This window comes from Eubalaena glacialis, chromosome 4 (genome assembly GCF_028564815.1).
Source record: "Eubalaena glacialis isolate mEubGla1 chromosome 4, mEubGla1.1.hap2.+ XY, whole genome shotgun sequence".
NCBI lineage: Eukaryota > Metazoa > Chordata > Mammalia > Artiodactyla > Balaenidae > Eubalaena > Eubalaena glacialis.
In genome coordinates, this window is record NC_083719.1 from 185,547,192 (window position 1) to 185,570,823 (window position 23,632).

General features: G+C 50.7%; 1 protein-coding gene across 1 annotated transcript in view; it reads right to left on the minus strand.

Moving 5' to 3' along the window:
• AP3D1 (adaptor related protein complex 3 subunit delta 1) overlaps window positions 1-22,405 on the minus strand; it is a 45,704-nt gene extending 23,299 nt beyond the window's left edge. Inside the window, exons 1-3 of the mRNA XM_061190839.1 lie at window positions 22,098-22,405; window positions 857-952; window positions 187-267 (exon numbers count right to left, since the gene is read on the minus strand). Coding sequence (XP_061046822.1) covers window positions 187-267; window positions 857-952; window positions 22,098-22,193 — 273 coding nt within the window. The 5' untranslated portion in view covers window positions 22,194-22,405. The remainder of the gene's footprint in view (window positions 1-186; window positions 268-856; window positions 953-22,097) is intronic.
• Between the last annotated feature and the right edge of the window lie 1,227 nt (window positions 22,406-23,632).

Consider the following 23,632-nt stretch of genomic DNA (forward strand, 5'->3'; position numbering starts at 1 on the left):
ATGGAAAGAAAAACGTGATGCAAATAGTGGTAAGACCTAACTGGACAGAAGTGGTGATGGGAATGGGTCGCTGTTGTCTGTCACTGTGTCCCCTCCCAGCATGGCCTGCATCACAGGACGGACGCCCTCCTCCCCCAGGACCCCACCCACAGGGCTCAGGCCCCAGAGCGAGCTGGTTCCCTTCACCTTGAATGTGAACTTGGAGGCGCTCATCACTTCTATGATGTTGAAGGCGGCCCAGCTGATGTCATATCCGAGCATCTGCAGCTGCGGAGGAAAGAGGCCGATTCTCACGCACCCGCCTCAGCTCCCCACCCCCATACACTCTAGGGAGATTCCTTTCTTTTTCTGACAGGTGAGTCTTCACGTTTAAAACCAAAGCGACAGGTTATAACACACTAAAATAATGCCTGATAAATAAACACCTGCAGTTTAAATACCAGCGTTACATGGGTTAAAATTCCCCACAAGGACCGGTAACCGGTCAGGCCGTTCATCTCCCTTCTCTGACCAGGGGAGGCCAGCATGGGGTGCCTGGTCCAGGCTCACACCCCAACCAGGGACTGCAGGGCTCCACCCACCAGGCTTCGGGGCCCAGCCCGCAGGGGAGCCGTGATAGCTGGGGTGCTCCCGCCCCTCCATGTGGGAAAGGCCCACTGGATGGGGCCCCAGCTTGCCCTGTGCCACGTGATCATCACGCATGCCTCACCCTCCACCCCAAGTCAGCCCGGCATGTGCCCCCAGGCTGGCGCTTGGAGCGGACGGTGTCCATCAGTGGTGGTGGGACGGGTGGACAGACAGCAGGGGGATCATGGAGCCAGACCCGGCCTGACAGAGCGAGCGGCCCGGCACTCACGTAGGTCAGCTTGCAGACCGCGTTTGCTTTCACCGCAATGTTGTCTTGCTTCAGCTCTTGCTTGATTTCATCAATGCACTGAGAGATATATTTTGCCTAAAAGGGAAAAAAAATTGAAAAGTTGCAAGTGTCTGGCTAAAACCTAAAGAAGCCAGACACAAGAGGTCACACAGTGTGCAATTCCATTTAGATGAAACGTCCAGAACAGGCAACTCCAGAGAGGCAGAGGGGAGTCCTGGTTGTCAGGGGCTGGGGGAGGGGGAAAGGGAGGGTGATGGAATGCTCTGGAATTCAACAGAACTCTGTGAATATACTAAAAACCACTGAATTACACATATTAAAGGGGTGAGCTGAATGGTATGTGAATGATAACAAGGTTGTTATCCTGAAAAGCCCTGTCAGTGCGATAAGCTGCCTGGGATCCCCCAAAGCTCTCCTCCCAAGGGCCAGGGGGCCACGGGAGAACAGGAGTGGCCTAGGCTGATCTAGCCTGAAGCAGGCACACTGAGCTCTGGGAATTCTGCTTCCCCTACTCGTGTGTATATCTGACATTTTCTACGATGAAAAGTTTTAAAACTTAGAAAAAAAGAATAACCATTTCAACACAGAGCATTAAGACACGGAAACGTTCTTAGTCCTCCAGTTCAGCCCTTTAACCAGCTGTGAACGAGAGAAAGCGCAAGCCCAGAAGAGAGCCCACGTCCCACCACCAAAGGCCCGTCCCTCAGCCCGCGTGGCCGGGGGCGGCAGGTCCACCTCGGTCCCACGCTGCTGTGACCGGGGAGCCCGGGAGCCCTGCCCAGCATGGCCACCCATGCGGGGGGCCCCACTGGCACCCACAGCAGGAAGGGCCCGGCCGCCCCAGGAACTGTGCCTGTTGGGCCCCTGCTGTCCACCTCCACGCGGCCCAGGTTCATTACTGGCCCGGGCAGCTGTCCTCCTTCCCCACACCGCACATCACGGAGCCAGGGCCTCCCCCCAGGCACCTGTCACAGCGCTTCACATAACTCCACTCATAACTTCACATAACTCCACTCACGGAGACCCCCCTCCGTGCCCCCGTCCAGGTGAGTGCGCTGGTGCCTTCCAGCTCCTGCAGGGCCGGTGCTCACTGCCCACGTGCAGCGCTGCCCCCCATGGGCAGGAGCACCCAAGGGTCCCCTGGGAGAGCCCCTCGCAAGCCTCTCGCTTGCCCTGGGGCTGGCCGCCCAAGGAGAGCGTCGAGGTACCTAAGGCCTAGGCGGGCCAGATGGCATGGGCGCAGGTGAGAGCCGCCGGGGGTGGGACGGTGAACACTTCCGGCCCCCGGGACCCCCGACTCCTCCCAGGACCAGCCACACTGGCGGGGGCACTGCGGGCTCCCCTCGGGCTCCCCACTTCGCTGAGGCCTTTCTCTAGGCAGCCTCTCCCGCAGGCTTCTCAGGCCCTGTCTGACGGGGTCTGTGTGCAGGCCCCACCGGCCTCCCTGTGACGGACGCTGCAGCGTGTCAGCGCTCGGCGGCGCTGCCACCATGCGTGCCCACCCACCCAGCAACGCGAGGGCTTGGATCCTTCCCACTTTTCGGCTCCCGTGACGCACACTGCTGTGGATGTGTGTATACAGGCGCCTGTGTGGACACCTTTTCGATTCTCTTCAGTTTCCTCACTACCCCAGCACTTGTACTAAAACACGGATCAAAAGGTCAGTACCGACACACACGGTCCAGAGTGAGGAATGTGTCCCATGGGGCGCAAGGCTCCACCCCCAGAGCCGCACAGAAGTCCCATTGGCAGTCCCAGGAGAGCCCAGCCCTGCCCAGAGGCGGGTCGTCACTCAGGGCTGGGAGGAGTGTGGTGCCCCGTGCTCCCGCCACCCACCAACAGTGGCATCGCCTAAACCTGCCAGGCTGGCGAGCTCAGCGACCCTGCCCAAGTGGCTGCACCCTCCTCCCATGTCACCCCAGACCACTCGTAGGCCCAGCACAGGCTCCCGGGGAAGGCGCCACCCTGAGAGCGCTCTCAGCGAGCGTCTAATGAATATTCCATGACCAAGAGTCGGACAATGGAACATGGGTCACCAGATCCTTCCAACGGGCTTCCAGTTACTAATCCCCCAGGCGCCTCAGTTCCCATCCCAGTGCACGATAACCCCTTCGTGCACCCTGGATGTGCTGTTAACGATTCAAAAGGAAAAGAACAGAGAGATGATCCCAAGCGTGGGAGAACAGGCCCAGCGCACAGCGCTGCGGGAGATGGTCTGCAGGTCCCAGGTGCAAACTGGTGCACGCGCACACACACGCACGCACACACACACGCTGGCCCCTCAACGCCCAGATGTCTGTCCGCTGGTGAACGGCCAACACAGTGCACTCTCTGCACAAATCCATTTTCTAGGCGCCCCAGTGACCCCTCAGCTTTCAGGAAACCAGGCAGAGTCCACTCCCGGTAATGTCTGCGCGGCCACCGTCAGACCATGCCTCCCACCAGCACTGTTTGGAGACAAATGTCCAGGCAGCGCAGGACAGGCGAGACCACTGGTCCTGCCCCGGCTTTGATCCTGAGAGCCATGCAGAGCAGGGAGCAGCCTGGGCAAACGCAGCTGCTGGGAAGTGAGGGGGGAATGGGGGTGGGGTACATCCTCACGTGAACTCTGCACCCACTGCATGCTGCACACAGCCCAGCACTCCAGCGGCCTCTTGCCCACTGCAGGACAGGCTGAGCCGAACTTCCAGCACAGACAAGCTCACTGCCCCTAAAACACATCCCCTCCCTGCAAAACCAACACTCCACTGAGAGTACAACAGAATCCAGTGTCTACAACATACCAGCCACAATGTCCGGGTCACAAGCCAAAATTATTCAAATTAGAAACAGGAAGGACTTCCCTGGTGGTGCAGTGGTTAAGAATCCGCCTACCAATGCAGGGGACACGGGTTCGAGCCCTGGTCCGGGAAGATCCCACATGCTGCGGAACAACTAAGCTCGTGCGCCACAACTACTGAGCCTGTGCTCTAGAGCCCGCGAGCCACAACTACTGAAGCCCGCACGCCTAGAGCCCGTGCTCCGCAACAAGAGAAACCACCACAATGAAAAGCTCACGCACCACAATGAAGAGCAGCCCCCGCTCGCCACAACCAGAGAAAAGCCTGCATGCAGCAACAAAGAACCAACACAGCCAAAGATTAATTAATTAAAATTGTAATAAAAAAAGAAACAGGAAAACATAACCTATACCCAAGGAAATGAAGACCGGCCCTGAGGTGACCCTGGTGATGGAATGAACACATTCATTTGCTGAGATTTCAACACAGCAACTGTAACCATGCTCTCATGACCAAAAAGAAAATATGCTCCTAATGAATAGAAAGAGAGAAAATCTCAGCAGACAACGGAAAGTGACACAAACAACCAAATGGAAACCCTAGAAGTGAAAAACAATCTCCGAGGTAGAAGAGGCACTGCGGGGACTGGACGGGGAGCTGGAGCTGAGAAGAAAGGGGAACACCAGGGCCCACCCAGTCTGAAGGGAGGAAAGTCAGGCAAGGCTGTGGTACACCAAAGGCGTAGCGTGTGTACAACTGGGGTCCCAGGAGAGGAAGGACAGAGAAAATATGTGAAAACTGAACAGCTCAAACTTCCCCAAATGTGGTGAAAGACATAAATTTACAGTTTCAAGAAGCCCAGCACCGCCCCCCCCCAAACAGGAAATATAAAAGAAAATCACACCCAGACATATCACAGGCAAACTGCTGAAAACTGAAAATAAGGAAAAAATCTTCAGAGGAGCCAGAGGAAAAGGGTGTGCTGCTACAGGGGAGCAGGGGGCTGAAGGAGGTGGGAGGACTCCAGGCCCAGGGCTCTCCATCCAAGAACACCCCTCAGGAATGAAGGCAGAGTAACATCCCTGCACCTCGGAGCACCCACAGGGGTGACAAATGAGCCCACAGGAAGTGGCTGACCTGCAGGAAGACCCAGCCTCAACACTAGTTTTTAGCTATAAGACAGGTGCACAGGCTCATGGTTCCTACAGGCAGGAAAAGGGAGGAATGGGTTGTAAAATATTAAAATAATGTTTCAGGAGGGTGGAGACAAGATGGCGTACTAGGAGGATGTGGAATTCGCATCTCCTCACAACTAGAGCACCTACCAGGCACCGGTGGGAGACCATGGACACCTAAGGGGACGGGAGGAACCCCCAACGACTGGTTGTTTCAATTATAGTTTTATTTTTCCTAATGTATTTTTTATCTCTAATTTTACTTTGGTTTTTATTCTTTGATATCATACTGCTCCTTTTTTTTCTTTCTTCTTTTTTTTTTTTTTTCTTATTGTGCCACAAAGCTTGCGGGATCTTGGTTCCCAGGCGGGAGGTCGGGCCGGAGCTCCTGTGGTGGGAGCTCCAAGTCCAAACCGCTGGACTAACAGAGAACCTCAGACCCCAGGGAATATCAATCAGAGTGAGGCCTCCTGGAGGTCCTCATCTCAGCACCAAGACCCAGCTCTATCCAACTGCCTGCAAACTCCAGTGCTGGACGTCTCAGGACAATCAGTAAGACAGGAATACAGCACCAACCATCAAAAAAAAAGGAAAAAAAACGGAAAAGACAAAAAAATTTGTTTCAGATGAAGCAGCAAGGTAAAAACCTACAAGGCCAAATAAATAAAGACAAAACAGGCAACCTACCTGAAAAAGAATTCAGAGTAATGATAGTAAAGATGATCCAAAATCTCGGAAACAGAATGGAGAAAACACGAGAAACATTTAACAAGGATCTAGAAGAACTAAAGAGCAAACAAGCAGGGATGAACAACACAATTACTGAAATTAAAAATACTCTAGAAGAAATCAATAACAGAATAACTGAGGAAGAAAAACAGATAAGTGAGCTAGAAGATAAAATGGTGGAAATAACTGCCAGGGAGCAGAATAAAGAAAAAAGAATGAAAAGAATTGAAGACAGTCTCAGAGACCTCTGGGACAACATTAAAGCACCAACATTCGAATTATAGGGGTCCCAGAAGAAAAGAGAAAAAGAAAGGGTCTGAAAAAATATTTGAAGAGATTATAGTCGAAAACTTCCCTAACGTGGGAAAGGAAATAGTCAATCAAGTCCAGGAAGCACAGAGAGTACCATACAGGATAAACCCAAAGAGAAACATGCCGAGAGACACATATTAATCAAAGTATCAAAAATTAAATACAAAGAAAAAATATTGAAAGCAGCAAGGGAAAAGCAACAAACAACATACAAGGGAATGCCCATAAGGTTAACAACTGATTTTTCAGCGGAAACTCTGCAAGCCAGAAGGGAATGGCAGGACATGTTTAAAGTGATGAAAGGGAAAAACCTACAACCCAGGTTATTCTACCCAGCAAGGATCTCATTCAGATTCGACGGAGAAATTAAAACCTTTACAGATAAGCAAAAGTTAAGAGAATTCAGCACCACCAAACCAGCTTTACAACAAATGCGAAAAGAACTTCTCTAGGCAGGAAACACAAGAAGAGGAAACGACCTACAATAACAAACCCAAAACAATTCAGAAAATGGTAATAGAAACATACATGTCAATAATTATCTTAGGGCTTCCCTGGTGGCGCAGTGGTTAAGAATCTGCTTGCCAATGCGGGGGACAGGGGTTCGAGCCCTGGTCCGGGAAGATCCCACATGCCGCGGAGCAACTAAGCCCGTGCGCCACGACTACTGAGCCTGCGCTCTAGAAACTGCGAGCCACAACTACTGAGCCCGCGTGTCACAACTACTGAAGCCCACGCACCTACAGCCCGTGCCCCACAAGAGAAGCCACCGCAATGAGAAGCCCGCGCACTGCAACGAAGAGTAGCCTCTGCTCGCCGCAACTAGAGAAAGCCTGCACGCAGCGACAAAGACCCAATGCAGCCATAAATAAATAAATAAATAAATAAATAAATAAATAAATAAATAATTATCTTAAGTGTAAATGGATTAAATGCTCCAACCAAAAGACACAGACTGGCTGAATGGATACAAAAACAAGACCCATATATATGCTGCCTACAAGAGACCCACTTCAGACCTAGGGACACATACAGACTGAAAGTGAGGGGATGGAAAAAGATATTCCATGAAAACGGAAATCAAAAGAAAGCTGGAGTAGCAATTCTCATATCAGACAAAATACACTTTAAAATAAAGACTATTACAAGAGACAAGGAAGAACACTACATAATGATCAAGGGATTAATCCAAGAAGATACAACAATTGTAAATATTTATGCACCCAACATAGGAGCACCTCAATACATAAGGCAAATGCCAACAGCCATAAAAGGGGAAATCGACAGTAACACAATAATAGTAGGGGATTTTAACACCCCACTTTCACCAATGGACAGATAATCCAAAATGAAAATAAATAAGGAAACACAAGCTTTAGATAACACATTAAACAAGATGGACTTAATTGATATTTACAGGACATTCCATCCAGTAACAACAGAATACACTTTCTTCTCAAGTGCTCATGGAACATTCTCCAGGACAGACCATATCTTGGGTCACAAATCAAGCCTTGGTAAATTTAAGAAAATTGAAATCGTATCAAGTATCTTTTCCAACCACAACGTTATGAGACTAGATATCAATTACAGGAAAAGAACTGTAAAAAACACAAACACATGGAGGCTAAACAATACACTGCTAAATAACCAAGAGATCACTGAAAAAATGAAAGAGGAAATCAAAAAATACCTCAAAACAAATGACAATGAAAACATGACGACCCAAAACCTATGGGATGCAGCAAAAACAGTTCTAAGACGGAAGTTTATACCAATACAATCCTACCTCAAGAAACAAGAAAAATCTCAAATAAACAACCTAACCTTACACCTAAAGCAATTAGAGAAAGAAGAACAAACAAAACCCAAAGTTCACAGAAGGAAAGAAATCATAAAGATCAGACCAGAAATCAATGAAAAAGAAATGAACGAAACAATAGCAAAGATCAATAAAACTAAAAGCTGGCTCTGAGAAGATAAACAAAATTTATAACCCATTAGCCACACTCATCAAAAAAAAAAAGGGAGAAGACTCAAATCAACACAATTAGAAATGAAAGAGAAGTAACAACTGACACTGCAGAAATACAAAGGATCATGAGAGATTACTACAAGCAACTATATGCCAATAAAATGGACAACCTGGAAGAAATGGACAAATTCTTAGAAAAACACAACCTTCCGAGACTGAACCAGGAGGAAACAGAAAATACAAACAGACCAATCACAAGCGCTGAAATTGAAACTGTGATTAAAAATCTTCCAACAAACAAAAGCCCAGGACCAGATGGCTCCACAGGCGAATTCTATCAAACATTTAGAGAAGAGCTAATACCTATTCTTCTCAAACTCTTCCAAAATATAGCAGAGGGAGGAACACTTCGAAACTCATTCTATGAGGCCACAATCACCCTGATATCAAAACCAGACAAAGATGTCACACAAAAAAACTACAGGCCAGTATCTCTGATGAACACAGATGCAAAAATCCTCAACAAAACACTAGCAAACAGAATCCGACAGCACATTAAAAGGATCATACACCATGATCAAGTGGGGTTTATGCCAGGAATGCAAGGATTCTTCAATATACCCAAATCAATCAATGTGAGACACCATATGAACAAACTGAAGGATAAAAACCATATGATAATCTCAACAGATGCAGAAAAAGCTTTTGACAAAATTCAACACCCATTTATGATAAAAACTCTCCAGAAAGTAGGCACAGAGGGAAACTACCTCAACATAATAAAGGCCATATATGACAAACCCACAGCCAACATCATTCTCAATGGTGAAAAACTGAAACCATTTCCCCTAAGATCAGGAACAAGACAAGGTTGCCCACTCTCACCACTGTTATTCAACATAGTCTTGGAAGTTTTAGCCACAGCAGAGAAGAAAAAGAAATAAAAGGAATCCAAATTGGAAAAGAAGAAGTAAAACTGTCACTGTTTGCAGATGACATGATACTATACATAGAAAATCCTAAAGACGCTACCAGAAAACTACTAGAGCTAATCAATGAATTTGGTAGAGTAGCAGGATACAAAATTAATGCACAGAAATCTCTTGCACTCCTATATACCAATGATGAAAAATCTGAAAGAGAAATTAAGGAAACACTCCCATTTACCATTGCAACAAAAAGAATAAAATACCTAGGAATAAACCTACCTAAGGAGACAAAAGACCTGTATGAGAAAACTATGAGACACTGATGAAAGAAATTAAAGATGATACAAACAGATGGAGAGATATACCATGTTCTTGGATTGGAAGAATCAACACTGAGAAAATGACTGTACTACCCAAAGCAATCTACAGATTCAGTCCAATCCCTATCAAACTACCAATGGCATTTTTCACAGAACTAGAACACAAAACTGCACAATTTGTATGGAAACACAAAAGACCACAAATAGCCAAAACAATCTTGAGAAAGAAAAATGGAGCTAGAGGAATCAGGCTCCCTGACTTCAGACTATACTACAAAGCTACAGTAATCAAGACAGTATGGGAATGGCACAAAAAACAGAAACATAGATCAATGGAACAGGATAGAAAGCCCAGAGATAAACCCACGCACATATGGACACCTTATCTTTGATAAAGGAGGCAAGAGTATACAATGGCGAAAAGACAGCCTCTTCTATAAGTGGTGCTGGGAAAACTGGACAGCTACATGTAAAATAATGAAATTAGAACACTTCCTAACACCATACAGAAAAATAAACTCAAAATGGATTAAAGACCTAAATGTAAGGCCAAACACTATAAAACTCTTAGAGGAAAACATAGGCAGAACACTCTATGACATAAATCACAGCAAGATCCTTTTTGACCCACCTCCTAGAAAAATGGAAATAAAAACAAAAATAAACAAATGGGACCTAATGAAAGTTAAAAGCTTTTGCACAGCAAAGGAAACCATAAAAAAGATGAAAAGACAACCCTCAGAATGGGAGAAAATATTTGCAAATGAAGCAACTGACAAAGGATTAACCTCCAAAATATACATGCAGCTCATGCAGCTCAATATCAAAAAAAAAACCAATCCAAAAATTGGGCAGAAGACCTAAATAGACATTTCTCCAAAGAAGATACACAGATTGCCAACAAACACATGAAAAGATGCTCAACATCACTATTCATTAGAGAAATGCAAATCAAAACTACAATGAGGTATCACCTCACACCAGTTAGAATGGGCATCATCAGAAAATCTACAAACAACAAATGCTGGAGAGGGTGTGGAGAAAAGGGAACCCTCTTGCACTGTTGGTGGGAATGTAAATTGATACAGCCACTACGGAGAACAGTGTGGAGGTTCCTTAAAAAACTAAAAACAGAACTACCATATGACCCAGCAATCCCACTACTGGGCATATACCCTGAGAAAGCCATAATTCAAAAAGAGTCATGTACCACAATGTTCACTGCAGCACTATTTACAACAGTGAGGACATGGAAGCAACAAGTGTCCATCAACAGATGAATGGATAAAGAAGGTGTGGCACATATATACAATGGAATATTACTCAGCCATAAAAAGAAACGAAATTGAGTTATTTGTAGTGAGGTGGATGGACCTAGAGTCTGTCATACAGAGTGAAGTAAATCAGAAAGAGAAAAACAAATACTGTATGCTAACACATATATTTGGACTCTAAAAATAAAAATGGTTCTCATGAACCTAGGGCCAGGACAGGAATAAAGACGCAGACGTAGAGAATGGACTTGACATGGGGAGGGGGAGGGGGAAGGGGAAGCTGGGACGAAGTGAGAGAGTGGCATGGACTTATATATACTACCAAATGTAAAATAGCTAGCTAGTGGGAAGCAGCCGCATAGCACAGGGAGATCAGCTCGGTGCTTTGTGACCACCTAGAGGGGTGCGATAGGGAGGGTGGGAGGGAGACGCAAGAGCGAGGGGATATGGGGATATACGTGCACATATAGCTGATTCATTTTGCTGTACAACAGAAACTAACACACCACTGTAAAGCAATTATACTCCAACAAAGATGTTTAAATAAATAAATTAAAAAAATAATGTTTCATATTCCCTTGGGAGTATTTAAATATTTATCTAAAACATAGTTACACACATGAAGTTAAAGTAAGGAACGTGGGAGAGAATGATTAGTCTTTGCAGTCTTATTTACACACAGCATTGCTAACAAAGAACTATTTACTCTCCTTTTCACAAAAAAAGAAAAAAAAATGGCCAAGGTATACAGACATGATCTAGATCCAGGAAATTATACAGGCAGACCTCAGAGTTATTGTAGGGAGGGTTCCAGACCACCTCAATACAGCGAATATCACAGTAAAGCAAGTCACACGTAAAAGTTATGTTTACGCTATTCTGTAGTCTGCCAGGTGTGCAGTAGCATTATGTCTAAAAAAACAACATACACACCTTAATTAAAATTACTTTATTGGTAAAAAATGCTAACCATCATCTGAGCCTTCAGCAAGCCATCTTTTTTTTTTTTGGGGGGGGGGGGCGCAGGATCTGAGTTCCCCGACCAGGGATTGAACCTGCGCCCTCAGCAGTGAAAGCACCAAGTCGTCCTACCCACTGGACAGCCAGGGAATTCCTAGCGAGTCATAATCTTTTTGCTGGTGGCGGGTCCTGCCCCGATGCTGCGGACGGGGCGGCCGTGGCCATTTCTTAAAATAAGACAACAATGAAGTCTGCCGAATCGGTGGCCTCTTCCTCTCACGAACGGTTTCTCCGTGGCGTCCGATACTGTTTGATGGTATTTTACCCACAGGAGAACTTCCTTCACAGTTCGAGTCAATGCTCTCAAACCCTTTATCAACTAAGTTATGTAATATTCTAAATGCTTTGTTGTCATTTCAACAATCGATTATGTCACGTCTTACGTGGGCAAGGTTCGTGGAGCCCCAAAACAACGGCAAGAGTAACATCAGAGGGCTTCCCTGGTGGCGCAGTGGTTGAGAATCTGCCTGCCAATGCAGGGGACACGGGTTCGAGCCCTGGTCTGGGAAGATCCCACATGCCACGAAGCAACTGGGCCCGTGAGCCACAATTACTGAGCCTGCGCATCTGGAGCCTGTGCTCCGCAACAAGAGAGGTCGCGATAATGAGAGGCCCGCGCACCGCGATGAAGAGTGGCCCCCGCTTGCCGCAACTGGAGGAAGCCCTCGCGCAGAAACGAGGACCCAACACAGCCATAAATAAAATAAATAAATTAATTTTAAAAAAAAATTATATTAAGAGTAACATCAGAGATCACAGACTACAGATCACCATCACGTAATAATGCGATAGTTTGAAAACTTGTGAGAATTACCAAAATGTGACACAGAGACACGAAGTGAGCAAATGCTGTTGGAAACATGGCGGCGACAGGCGTGCTCCCTGCAGGGTCGCCACAGACCGTCCATTTGTGAAAAACGCAGTATCTGCGAAGCACAACGAAGGGAAGCGCAAAAAAATAAGGCCTGTCGGTATCAAAAACATGAAATAGAAATATTTTAAGATCTAAAGTATAAATAGCTAACACATATCACTGACACTGTTTTCAAAAAAAGTTGGAGATGCAAGCATGATGAAATTCTCAAACACCTCGGCCTGTTCTGAGCAGGGTCACACTTCACCACAGAGCAAACAGTACTGAAATGGAGGTGTGATTCAGAATTTACCTGAGAACGAAGGATACAAACTTCCCTCATATACGAACCCCGCAGCTATAATAAAACAGCCATTTCAATACTGCCTGCTCAGCAGAGTTCCCTGGGACACTTAAAAATCCCCAGGATCCCCAGGCCCTCCCAGAGGAGTGGAGTCAGACCTCGAGGGCCGAGGCCCAGAAAAGCTGCCGTTGACCCTGAGGTGCTGGCAGGCTGCAAAACCACGCAGCTGGACCCTGGACTTTTCTTTTGGACTCTTTTTAAGAGATTTAGGTTCACAGCAAAACTGACTGGGAGGCAGAGGTTTCCCACCCCCCACCCCACGTGTGCACAGCGTCCCCACTAGCAGTATCCCCCACCAGTGCGACATGTGTTACAACTGACAAACCTACACAGACACTTCGTTATCACCCAGCAGCCACAACTGACGGAGGTTCACTGGTTTGTGGGTTTGCACACACGTACACTGACCCGCATCCACTGTTACGGCATCACACGGCGTAGTTTCACTGCCCTAAAACCCCTCTGGGCCCCGCCCATTCATCCCTCCTCCCCCCAACCCCCGCACCATTGATCCTTCCCCCGGCTCCAGAGTCCTGCCTTTTCCAGAATGTCCCAGAGTTGGAATCACAGTGTGTAGCCTTTACAGACTGGCTTCTTCCTCTCGGTCATGTGCATTTAAGGTTCCTGCGTGTCTTCCGTGGCTTGATGGCTTTCTCCTTAGCGCTGAGGGACACTGCATCGTCTGGATGCTCCGTCCACCACCTGGGCGACATCACCTCTGCTGCCTCGTCCCCTGCCGTCTCCCAGAGGTGCTCTCCGGATCGTCCCAACATGCCGGTCCTGCCACCACCCACGGCTGCTCGCGGGCGCCCCGGCTCGGGACCCAGAGCCTCAGCACCCTGCTCTCGTGAGCACCAGCGCCAGCAGTGCTCAGACCTTTGGGGGCTTGGGCGGATTGAGACCACCACCGCCGCTGCCAGAGATGGGTGTAACAGCAGCAGCATTTCCAGGGCATGCCAGTGTCAGACCAGAAACATTTCAGAAGTCGTTACGATACGCGACCAGGGACGGCTCTCCCCGTTATTCCATCCACCTTGCCAAGAACAACCCAGCTGCCATCTACGACCATCGCTTCCACAAGAAAATATTAACATTTTAACCCAGAAACGTAGGCGAGTCAGTGTCGAGACGAGAGGACTTCTCCTGACGAGATGCAAGCAGGACCCACAAGGAGGGCGCTGTCCTGTGCTCACCTGGCCAGGCATGGGCGCCGGCGCCTCTGCAGCCGGAAGAGCCAGGCCTCCTGCAGAAGCCCGAGCTGAGGCCCACCCTGGGGTCAGGACCCGTCACCACCCCAGCAACGAACACAGCCAGGGCACGGCGCTGAGCAGTGCAACGGACAGAGGCCAGACAGCCCATCCGGGACCACTGCCACCCTGTCCACCCTACAAGCCCCTCGTCCCCGTGCTCAGCCCCTGGGACCCCACGCAGGCAGGTCAAGCAGCTCCTGACGGCCAATCATGGCCCTTCTCGTCACCCAGTCACCCTCGGCCTGGACTGGAGCCCCACCTCGGCAGAGACAGAAGCAGATGGGTGGGGGCCGGGGGCTGGGGGAGGGGAAATGGGGACCGTACAGTGGGGACAGCATCTCTGGCGGGGTGACGGAAATGTAAAGGTAGATCGTGCTGACGGCTGCGCGCTTTTGTAAATACACTAAAACCTTCACTGAATTTCACACTTCAAGCAGGTGGATGCTAAGCTATATAAACCATACTGTCTCAATAAAGCCACACAGAGAAAAACGACTTCGTTGCCACCAGAATGGAAAGACGTTATTCGACGACATGTGACCCGACGGGCCTGCGCCTCTGGTTCTGCAAATGCTCACAGCACTAGTCTACACCGGAGCGGCGACCCTCCTCCCTGCAGGGTGACAGCGGCCCGGAGACCCGGCCGCCCAGCAGTGGCCTCCAGGGCCCGAGTCATTCAAGTGGAGAAGGAGACCCTCAGCGCCGGGGTCCCCTGGCAGTGGACGGTGACGGTGGCACCAGGGCTCACCCTGAGCCTCCGCGCCCAAGTAAGCGCTGGTGCCCGACAAGACCAGATCGGAGGATTCGTGGCAGCACTCTGGGGAGGCTGAGCCTCGGGAGACAGCGAGGGGGGTGCGCCCGTCCTGCCTGTGCCCACCGCGGACCTGGGCACAGCCAGGGAGCCCGGGACTCGGCCATGGGGCCGCAGTCAAGCCTCAGGCTTCCCGACCTTCGAATCCCACCCCATCCCCTCAGCAGAGCTCCCAGCGCAAAGGCTCTCAGCTCTGCGGCCGTGCCCCCAGGGGACGCCGGGCCACACCTGGGACGTCCCTGGTCCTCAGACTGGAGGGTCCGGCAGGTAGTGGGTGGGGCCAGGGAGGCTGCTCCACACCGCAGTGCCCAGGAGGACGCCCCCCAGGGGATGAGCAGGCCCCAGAGTCCACAGTGCCAAGGGGGCACCCTAGCATCGAGCCTACCTAGGTCACCATTCCTTCCTTGTTTTTTTTTTTTTTTTTTTAAATACTTTTGGCCACACCGAACAGCTTGTGGGATCTTAGTTCCCCGACCAGGGATTGAACCCACGCCCTCAGCAGTGAAACCGTGGAGTCCTAACCACTGCAGCGCCCCCGCTCCTGCCTTTCAACCTCTTGTAATTGTTATGCAAATGGGCATTCCCAGGAGCTGATGACCCGCACAGACACAGCCCACTACAGACTTGGTCCTCACAACTGCCACCCACCCACAGCCTGGCCACCCACTGCGCTGGGCCGTGCCCTGTGAATAACTCCTCCAAGTCAGGGAGAGCTGAGAGCCTTGTGCTGGGAGCTCTGCTGGGGGGACGGGCTGGGGGTCGAAGGTCGGGAAGCTTGAGGCTTCACTGCGGACCTGCAGCTGATCCGTGGCCGAGTCCCGGGCCCCCCAGGCTGTGCCTGGGTCCGCGGTGGGCACAGGCAGGACGGGCACGCCCCCCTCGTTGTCCCCCAAGGCTCGGCCTCCCCAGAGTGCCGCCACAAATCCTCCGTTCTGGTCTTGTCGGGCACCAGTGCCCAGACTCGGGCACGGAGGCTCAGGCAGACAGCGTCACGAAGGCTGCAGATGGCACTACGCCGGGGCAGACAAGGCCCCGGCGGCTGCTGCTGGGAACGGGAGCCACAGGAGCGCTTCTAGTGGTCGTGACACTGCCCTGGAGGCCAAGGCTGCTCCTGCCCACGCTGCGGTGACTGCCCTCCCACAAAGGGCGCTTCATCAAATGCCCCAGGCGGGAAACAACACAGAGGTCTGGCAACAGTCTGAAGGATAAATCAACCACAGCAGACCCCTGCCGGCGACCAAAGCGAACAAGCCACCGTGGCTCTTCCCCGCAGCAGCGAGCGACAGAGGTGGCCACTGACACCAGCCTGCAAGCAGAAGTAAGCGAGACGTTCAGGGACATTTAAGGGACAAAACTATAAGCAAGGCAAGGAAATTACCCTTGGAGAACTTAGGATAATTATCATGATACTTCAACTGTACGAATGTGCATTATATACTTCACAACTAACAAGAGTTCAAAAAAAACACACAAATCTAGGAGACCCACCCTGTGGGCTGTCTAGGAAACCTCCCCGTTTCCCTTCACTCTGACCTCCAGCGCGGGCCTCCCACACAATGACCGACTCCCTGACACCAGCTGGGTGTCCCAAAACTCAGTTCGGATCTGACCCTCTCTGCCCGGTGTCAGCGCAGACCCCACAGGCTGAGGGCTCAGCCACAGGTCTGTCCGCACCTCACACACCCGCCAGCAGTAAACCAGAGTTCCCGTGACCCGCTTCTCCGCAGGGAAGCACTTACTCATGTTTTCCAGTTTATTGCACTGTGAGAGGCACGACAAAGGATACAGATAAACAGCTGGATGAAGAGGCAGAGAGGGTGGGGTCCAGCGGGTCGGGAGGCAGAGCTTCTGTCCTCGTGGCACTGGGGGGGCGCCACCCTCCTGGAACGTGGATGCTTTCACCAACCGAGAACCTCCCTGAGCCTCATACTTTAGATTTTTATGGAAGCTTCATCACGTAGGCATGATCCATCATTAACTCCACCTGCAGCCCCTCTCCCCTCTCCGAAGGATTGGCGGGAGAGCGGGTGTGAAGCTTCAAACCACGGCCTGGTCTTTCTTGTGACCAGTCCCACCCAGGATCATCTCATTAGAACAAAAGACACTCCCATCACCCAGGAAACCCCAAGGGATTCAGCAGGTCAGTGTCAGGAACCAGGGGCAGAGACCGAATATCCCAACAAGGATGCCCCTAGTACCTCTGTTGCTTAGGAAACGACAAAAGTTCCAGGAGCTCTGCGACAGGGGCAGGGACAAAGGCCATCTTATCTCACAATAGCACAGGGTCCAACAACACAATGACAACACAGGGGACAAGGGACGCCTGGATGAAGGGCCAGCATTAGGGAATTCTGGGAAATTTTCCTTTATCAGTTTGGGTCAGGGGTTCTCATCTGGGCAATCCCACCCCCCCAGGGGACACGGCCACGTCTGGGGACATTGTGGTTGTCAAGACTGGGCATGGCCTGGTATCAGATGGGCGGGGCCAGAGATGCTGCTCCACACCCCAGAGCGCCCAGGCCGGCCACTCTCAGAGGATGATCCAGCCCTGATGTGGGCAGTGCCGAGGGGGAGAGACCCTGACTTAGGGTAACAACCTATTTACTAAACGTCCTATCTCCACTCTCCTCAGAAGCTGTTAAAATAAAAGGAATCTTACAGAAATAGCTTAAAAGCACCAAGCGCTTAGCCGTGCCAGACATGACATGTGCTTCAGTCACTGTCCCCGGAGCGAGGGCCAGCCCCGCACACACCTCACAGCCCGAGGAGCCCCACACACCTCGGCACCAGGTTGAACCCCAGGAAATTGCCATTTTTGAGGTCAGAAGCACTAGAATATCAGCACTTCACACAGTTCCATCTTAATCCCAGATTATACCCAATTTCAAAATATCTCTCTACAGTCACCCCTTGGTATCTGTGGGGGATTGGTTCCAGGACCTCCGAAGACACCGAAATCCTCAGACGCTCAAGTTCCTTGTATAAAATGGCGCAGACTTGCATACAACATGCACACAGCCTCCGGTACACTTTAAATCATCTCTAGATGACTTAACAATAATTGACACACTGCAACTGCTGTGTAAATGGTTGCCTGCGTTCAGCAAATTCAAGTCTTGCTTTTTGAAACTTTCTGGAAATTTTTTTAAATATGTTTAATGTATGTAACAACACATATATGACATACGCTTTTAAAAAAAATATTTACTTATTTATTTATTTGGCTGTGCCAGGTGTTAGTTGCAACACGCGGGATCTTCGTTGCTTCGTGCGGGATCTTAGTTCCCCGACCAGGGATCGAACCCAGGCCCCCTGCGTTGGGAGCATGGAGTCCTAACCACTGGACCACCAGGGAAGTCCCGAAACTTTCTGGAATTTTTTAAAAAAATACTTTCAATCCACAATTGGCAAATACAGAACCTGCAGATACACACAGCCAACCATACACAGATAAAACTGAATTTTTTAAAGTTCAGAAACTTTGGGACTTCCCTGGTGGTCCAGTGGTTGAGAATTCGCCTTCCAACGCAGGGGATGCGGGTTCGATCCCTGGTCGGGGAACTAAAATCCCACATGCCACGGGGCAACTAAGCCCACGCGCCGTAACCACTGAGGCCGTGCACCGCGACAAAGACCCGATGCAACCAAAAAAATAAACAAAATTTAAAAAAATTTAAAATAAATAAATAAAAATAAAGTTCAGGGGACTTCCCTGGTGGTGCGGTGGATAGGACTCTGTGCTCCCAACGCAGGGGGCCTGGGTTCAATCCCTGGTCAGATCCCACATGCATGCCGCAACTAAGAGTTCACATGCCACAACTAAAGAGCCTATGTGCTGCAACTAAGACCCAGTGCAACCAAATAAATATTTTAAAAGTAAATAAATTAATTAAAAATAAAGTTCAGAAACTTCAGTTAAGTGGTTCGGAAATTTTTAGACCCAGAAGAAAACGCTCAGACACCACCCAAACCCTGGCTGATACTGCTGAGTGTCGCCCTATGGAATAAGCTGTGGCACCAAACAGAAAACATGGAACCCACCTCAATGCCACTGGGGGGCAGGGTACATAAACTGCAGTGCCCCCACGTGGAACCCACACTCGTGAGGGCTGAGCCCTCAGGAGCACTTGGCGTGCGTGGACAGCACTCAGGAAGGCTAACAGGCAAGAACAGGACAGAATCTTAACAGACAGAACCTCTCTCAATTTCTACGCACAGAAAAAATTCTCAAATTGATTTCTGGGGAGAAGAATGTTACCTTTTGACTTAATAAACGCTAAGCTCATTACAAAAAGTTATGGGTATAATTTACAAGACTGAAAGAAAAACCTTTCCCCAAAACATGAAAAGTACTCATAAGAATGAAATGTTAAAAAGTCATTTGTTTTTTCCTAGTCATACCCAAGTTTTGGAAGCAAGGACATTCGCAAGTGAATTTCCACCTACCTGCCAACATTACCTGTACTGTATCTTAGGGACTGAAACAAACTCAAGCATCCAAGAAACAGGTGAATTAGCCCACTGTTTCTCAAACTTCTTTGACTCATTGGAAAACATACATTTTCCATGGTAACCCAACTCACAGGCATGTATACACTTAGTACCATAAGCTAAAACAAAAGTTTCAAAAAACAAGTTACTCCACCAGTGGTCCGGATTTTCTAGTTTCTTCTTTTGGGGGCTCACAGAAGCCTGCATTCCGTCACTTGCTGCACCCTCACAGGCACTCAGCAAGGTGGAGAGGTGGCTGTCACCCCCACTTCAAAACATCAGGGGGCTCTCCCCAGGTAACCCAAAGAGACCCAAGAACCAGGATGCAGGTCTCCCAAACGTCACACACTAAACCACGCTGCCTTTCCACATGGCTTTTAAAGTCACCGCTGAGCCTCACTTCTGTGGTGTCGCACAGAAGTTTTAAGCTAAAATCTATTGCTTTGGGGACTTCCCTGGTGGTCCAGTGGTAAAGAATCTGCCTTACAATGCAGGGAACGCGGGTTCGATCCCTGGCCGGGGAACTAAGATCTCACATGCCGCAGGGCAACTAAGCCCACGCGCCTCAACTAGAGCCCGCGTGCCACGAACTACAGAGCCCACGTGCTCTGGAACCCGCGCGCCACAACTACAGAGCGCACGCGCCACAGCTAGAGAGAAGTCCACGCACAACGAAGATCCCGCACGCCGCAACTAAGACCCGACGCAGCCAAAAATAAATAAAATAAATAGATAAAAAAATAAGTAAATCCTTAAAAAAAAAATTTGTTACTTTGAGGGTAAACTATACTGCTGCCAGAAGTCTTCCCTGGAATGCGTGGGGCGGGGCGGGGTAGAAGGGAAGAACTCATCTTGGAGCTAGAAGAGTCACCCCACAGCCACCTGCTGTGCTCCAGAACATCTGGAACCAGTAATGACCCTCCAGATCACGACTCTTCTGATGAGGAAACCTCCACATCCTGATGCCACGTCTGTGGGAATCGCCAACAGGCTAAGGGCAGTATGCGCGTGGAACCTGGCCTTGAGGACTCCCAGCACCAGCGCCTCCACCACCAAAACCCCATTTAGTGGGCTCCGAGCCTGTGGGGACAGCGCCATCAATCCCCACCAATTCCAAATGAATAGAGCACGGCCCAGGGTACTACCAGTGATGACCGGCACACGCCATAAAAAGCAGACCCCCTTAACTGCATTGTGCGTCTCTCTACTGGAAAGACCCCTCGGCCCCTCCTCAGAATCCCGGAACAGACTGCTCAGTAACATCCAGTAACCAAGGCGGGAAAATCAGGAGGCCAACCGGCACAGAAAAAGAAATCTAAGGGTGCAGACACCTTCCAAATTCACTTAGCCATGCTTACTACCTAAAATGCAGGCCAGGGCTTCCCTGTGGCTCAGTGGTTAAGAATCCGCCTGCCAATGCAGGGGACACGGGTTCCATCCCTGGTCCGGGAAGATCTCACATGCCGCGGAGCAACTAAGCCCACGAGCCAAAACTACTGAGACCGCATGCCACAACTACTGAAGCCCGCGCGCCTAGAGCTGATGCTCCGCAACAAGAGAAGCCACCGCAGTGAGAAGCCCGCGCACCGCAACGAAGAGTAGCCCCCACTAGCCGCAACTAAAGCCCGCACAGCAACGAAGACCCAACGCAGCCAAAAATAAATAAAATAAATAAATAAATATTAAAAAAATTAAAATAAAATAAAATTCAGGCCAACCAGCTACTCTTTCAACTCAAAGAGAAACTGAAAATCAGACCAAGAGTTCCCTACACTTGTAACCAACGCAGCTGGCCAGAGCTTCCAACCTGATGCAAAACCCAAGTGTAGCCAGAGAAGAGAAGGGGTGACAGAAATGAACCAAAACAACCTAATTACATTTCAGCGAGGTCACACCCATTCTGAGAAAGTGCGACAAAGAGGCAAGGAACTCAGGCCCTCAGCTGAAGGACAGAGCCCAGGGCCCTTGGTGCCTCCCAGCAAATTCCTTAACTTCTCTGCACCTTCCTCCGGGTACTGCTGGGCTTCCCGGGCGCCACTGTGAGGGCCGGCGGGGTGGAATCTGGTAGTGGGACCTGCACGATGTCCAACAGCTGCTTTCCATCAGGCAGCCTCACTCTCCAGCCGGGAAAAGGGGACCTTCTCCAACACCCCACTGTGTAAGTGCAGGCTTGGACCTCCATCCATGGAAGTCAGCGGCCTGGAGGTCACTAACTGTCCCCGATCCTCCTAAATCTAGGTCACAGGTTGGGGCGTGGCGGGAGGGAAGAAAATGGTGCCCACGATTACAACATTACTTCTGGAAAACCTTTTCCCCCCGACTTTCGGGTATCTAGTTTAAGTCTGCTTCCCTATTCCAAGACCCATGAGCGGCTTCCTCATTTTGGCCTAGGACGTCCGCTGCCCCACCCCCTCACCCCGTAAGAGGCGCGGCCCCACCTTCCCGGGGACACGGGCCCACGAGGCAAGGCCCAGTTCCGGACCAGGCACCAAGGAGTGACCTGGACGTGCGTTTATCCCACCAGGGGTTCCCTCCGGGGGCGACCCGCGGAGAGGAGAGTCCCCCAACCAGGAGTCCAAGGCCTGGGGCGGGGCCGGGGGCCCTCCCTTTTGAACAGGAGACCCAGAAACACATTCAAGATTGGAGATCCACCGCTGGGGGGGCGGGGGTGGGCTGTGAAGTCTCTTCCGGGCCACCCTCGGGGAGGAGGAGGCGGGCCCCCAACGCCGGGCAGTAAACTGAGGCTCGGAGACGGAGCGGGCGTGCGGAGGCCCAGGCCGCGGACAGCCGGGGCTCGAGCCGGGAGCGGGGCCTCGGGGGCGGCCTGGGGGCCGGAATCAGGGGCAGAGCCGGGGTCGGGGTCAGGGCCGGGGTCGGACTGGGTCGGCGCGAGGGTCCGGGTCCGGATCCGGGCCCGGGCCGGCGCGCCGGGCTCACCTCGTCCTCCTTGTGGTTGCGGATGCCGCGCACCAGGTCCTGCAGATTCTTGTCGAACATGCGGTCGATGCTGCCCTTGACCATCTTGAGGGCCATCGCGGCGGCTGCCGCCGGGCCCGAACCCCGGGAGGCCCGCGGCCAGGCGCCCTGAGGGGGCCCGGGGGCCGCGTCTGCCGCCCGCGGAGCGATGCGCTGCCAGTCGCCGCGGCGGGGCGGTCTCCCAGGCCAGGTCGGCGGCGGTTGGCGGGGCGGCGGCTGCAGCGGACCCGCTCAGCAGGCCGCGCTCCCCTCCCCTCCGGCTCCGCGCCGCTTGCAAATGGCGGACAAAATGGCGGCCGGTCAGCTGACGGCGGTAACCCGGACCGGGCGGCCCGCCCCCAGAGGCCCCGCCTCCCTATAAACCCCGCCCCTTCACCCCGAGACGCCGCGTTTCCCTGACGACGCCAGACAGCCCAATGGAAACGCAGACAACGGCCTCCGGGCCGCTCGGCCACGCCCCCTCCAGCTCAGGGCTCTTCCCTCTCATAGGTCAGTGACCTCCGGAACTCCACCTACTTCCTCGTTCCGGTTGTAACCACGCCCCATAGGCTCTCCCTCCCTGGCCCGCCCCTCAGCTAAGTGACAGGTGTGGGCGGGCCCATCTGTGGGCGGGCCCATTTGTGGGCGGGGCCTGCTACGGGCGGGCGCGCTCACGTGGAGCTTCCCAGGGTGGTTCCTGGAGAAGAACCCAGCTCCGCCCTTTCTGATTCTAAAAGCTGACGGTGTCAGAGAACCTTCAAAACCGAGTCTGCGGCGAACCGATCCTGAGTCGCCTGCACGTCTCACAAAATCCTGTGATATGGGCAGGACAGGGATTAACATGACCACGTGGAAAAACTGAGGCCCAGAACTAGGACTTCAACACAGTCTTTCATTCAGCGAACTACTTTATTGACAGCCTACTGTGTGCCAGGCCTGACCAGTGAATGAAATACACTTGCTTCCTGCCCACCGGGATCCACCATAAAGAGAGTAAAAAAGCAAGCCACAAACTGGGGTAAGATATTAGCAATACATATATCTGACAAAGGACTTATATCCACAATAAGGTTAAACAGAAAATAAAGCAGAACCAAACAAAAATTCCTACAAATCGCAAAGAAAAAGACAAACCAGTTAAAACATGGCAAAAGATTGTGAATATGCGTTTCACAAAAGAAGACATCCAAATGGCCAATAGGCTGCTGTATCTCAGTATGAGGGAAAAGTAAATTTAAACCACACTGAGATATTTCTGTACCCCCATAAAAATGGCTAAAATTAGAAAGATTGCCAATTTCAAGTGTTGCAAGGATGTGGAGCAACTGCAACTCCCTTGTCTTACATTTCAGGTAGGAATGTAAAACTACACAGCTACACTGGAAGCCTTTGCAGTGGAAGCACAGAGTCTTAACCACTAGACTGCCAGGGAAGTCCCCTGGCTGTATCTTTTAAAGCTAATGTATGTATGCCCTTTGACCCAGCAACTCTACTACTGTATCCAACAAGAATGCATA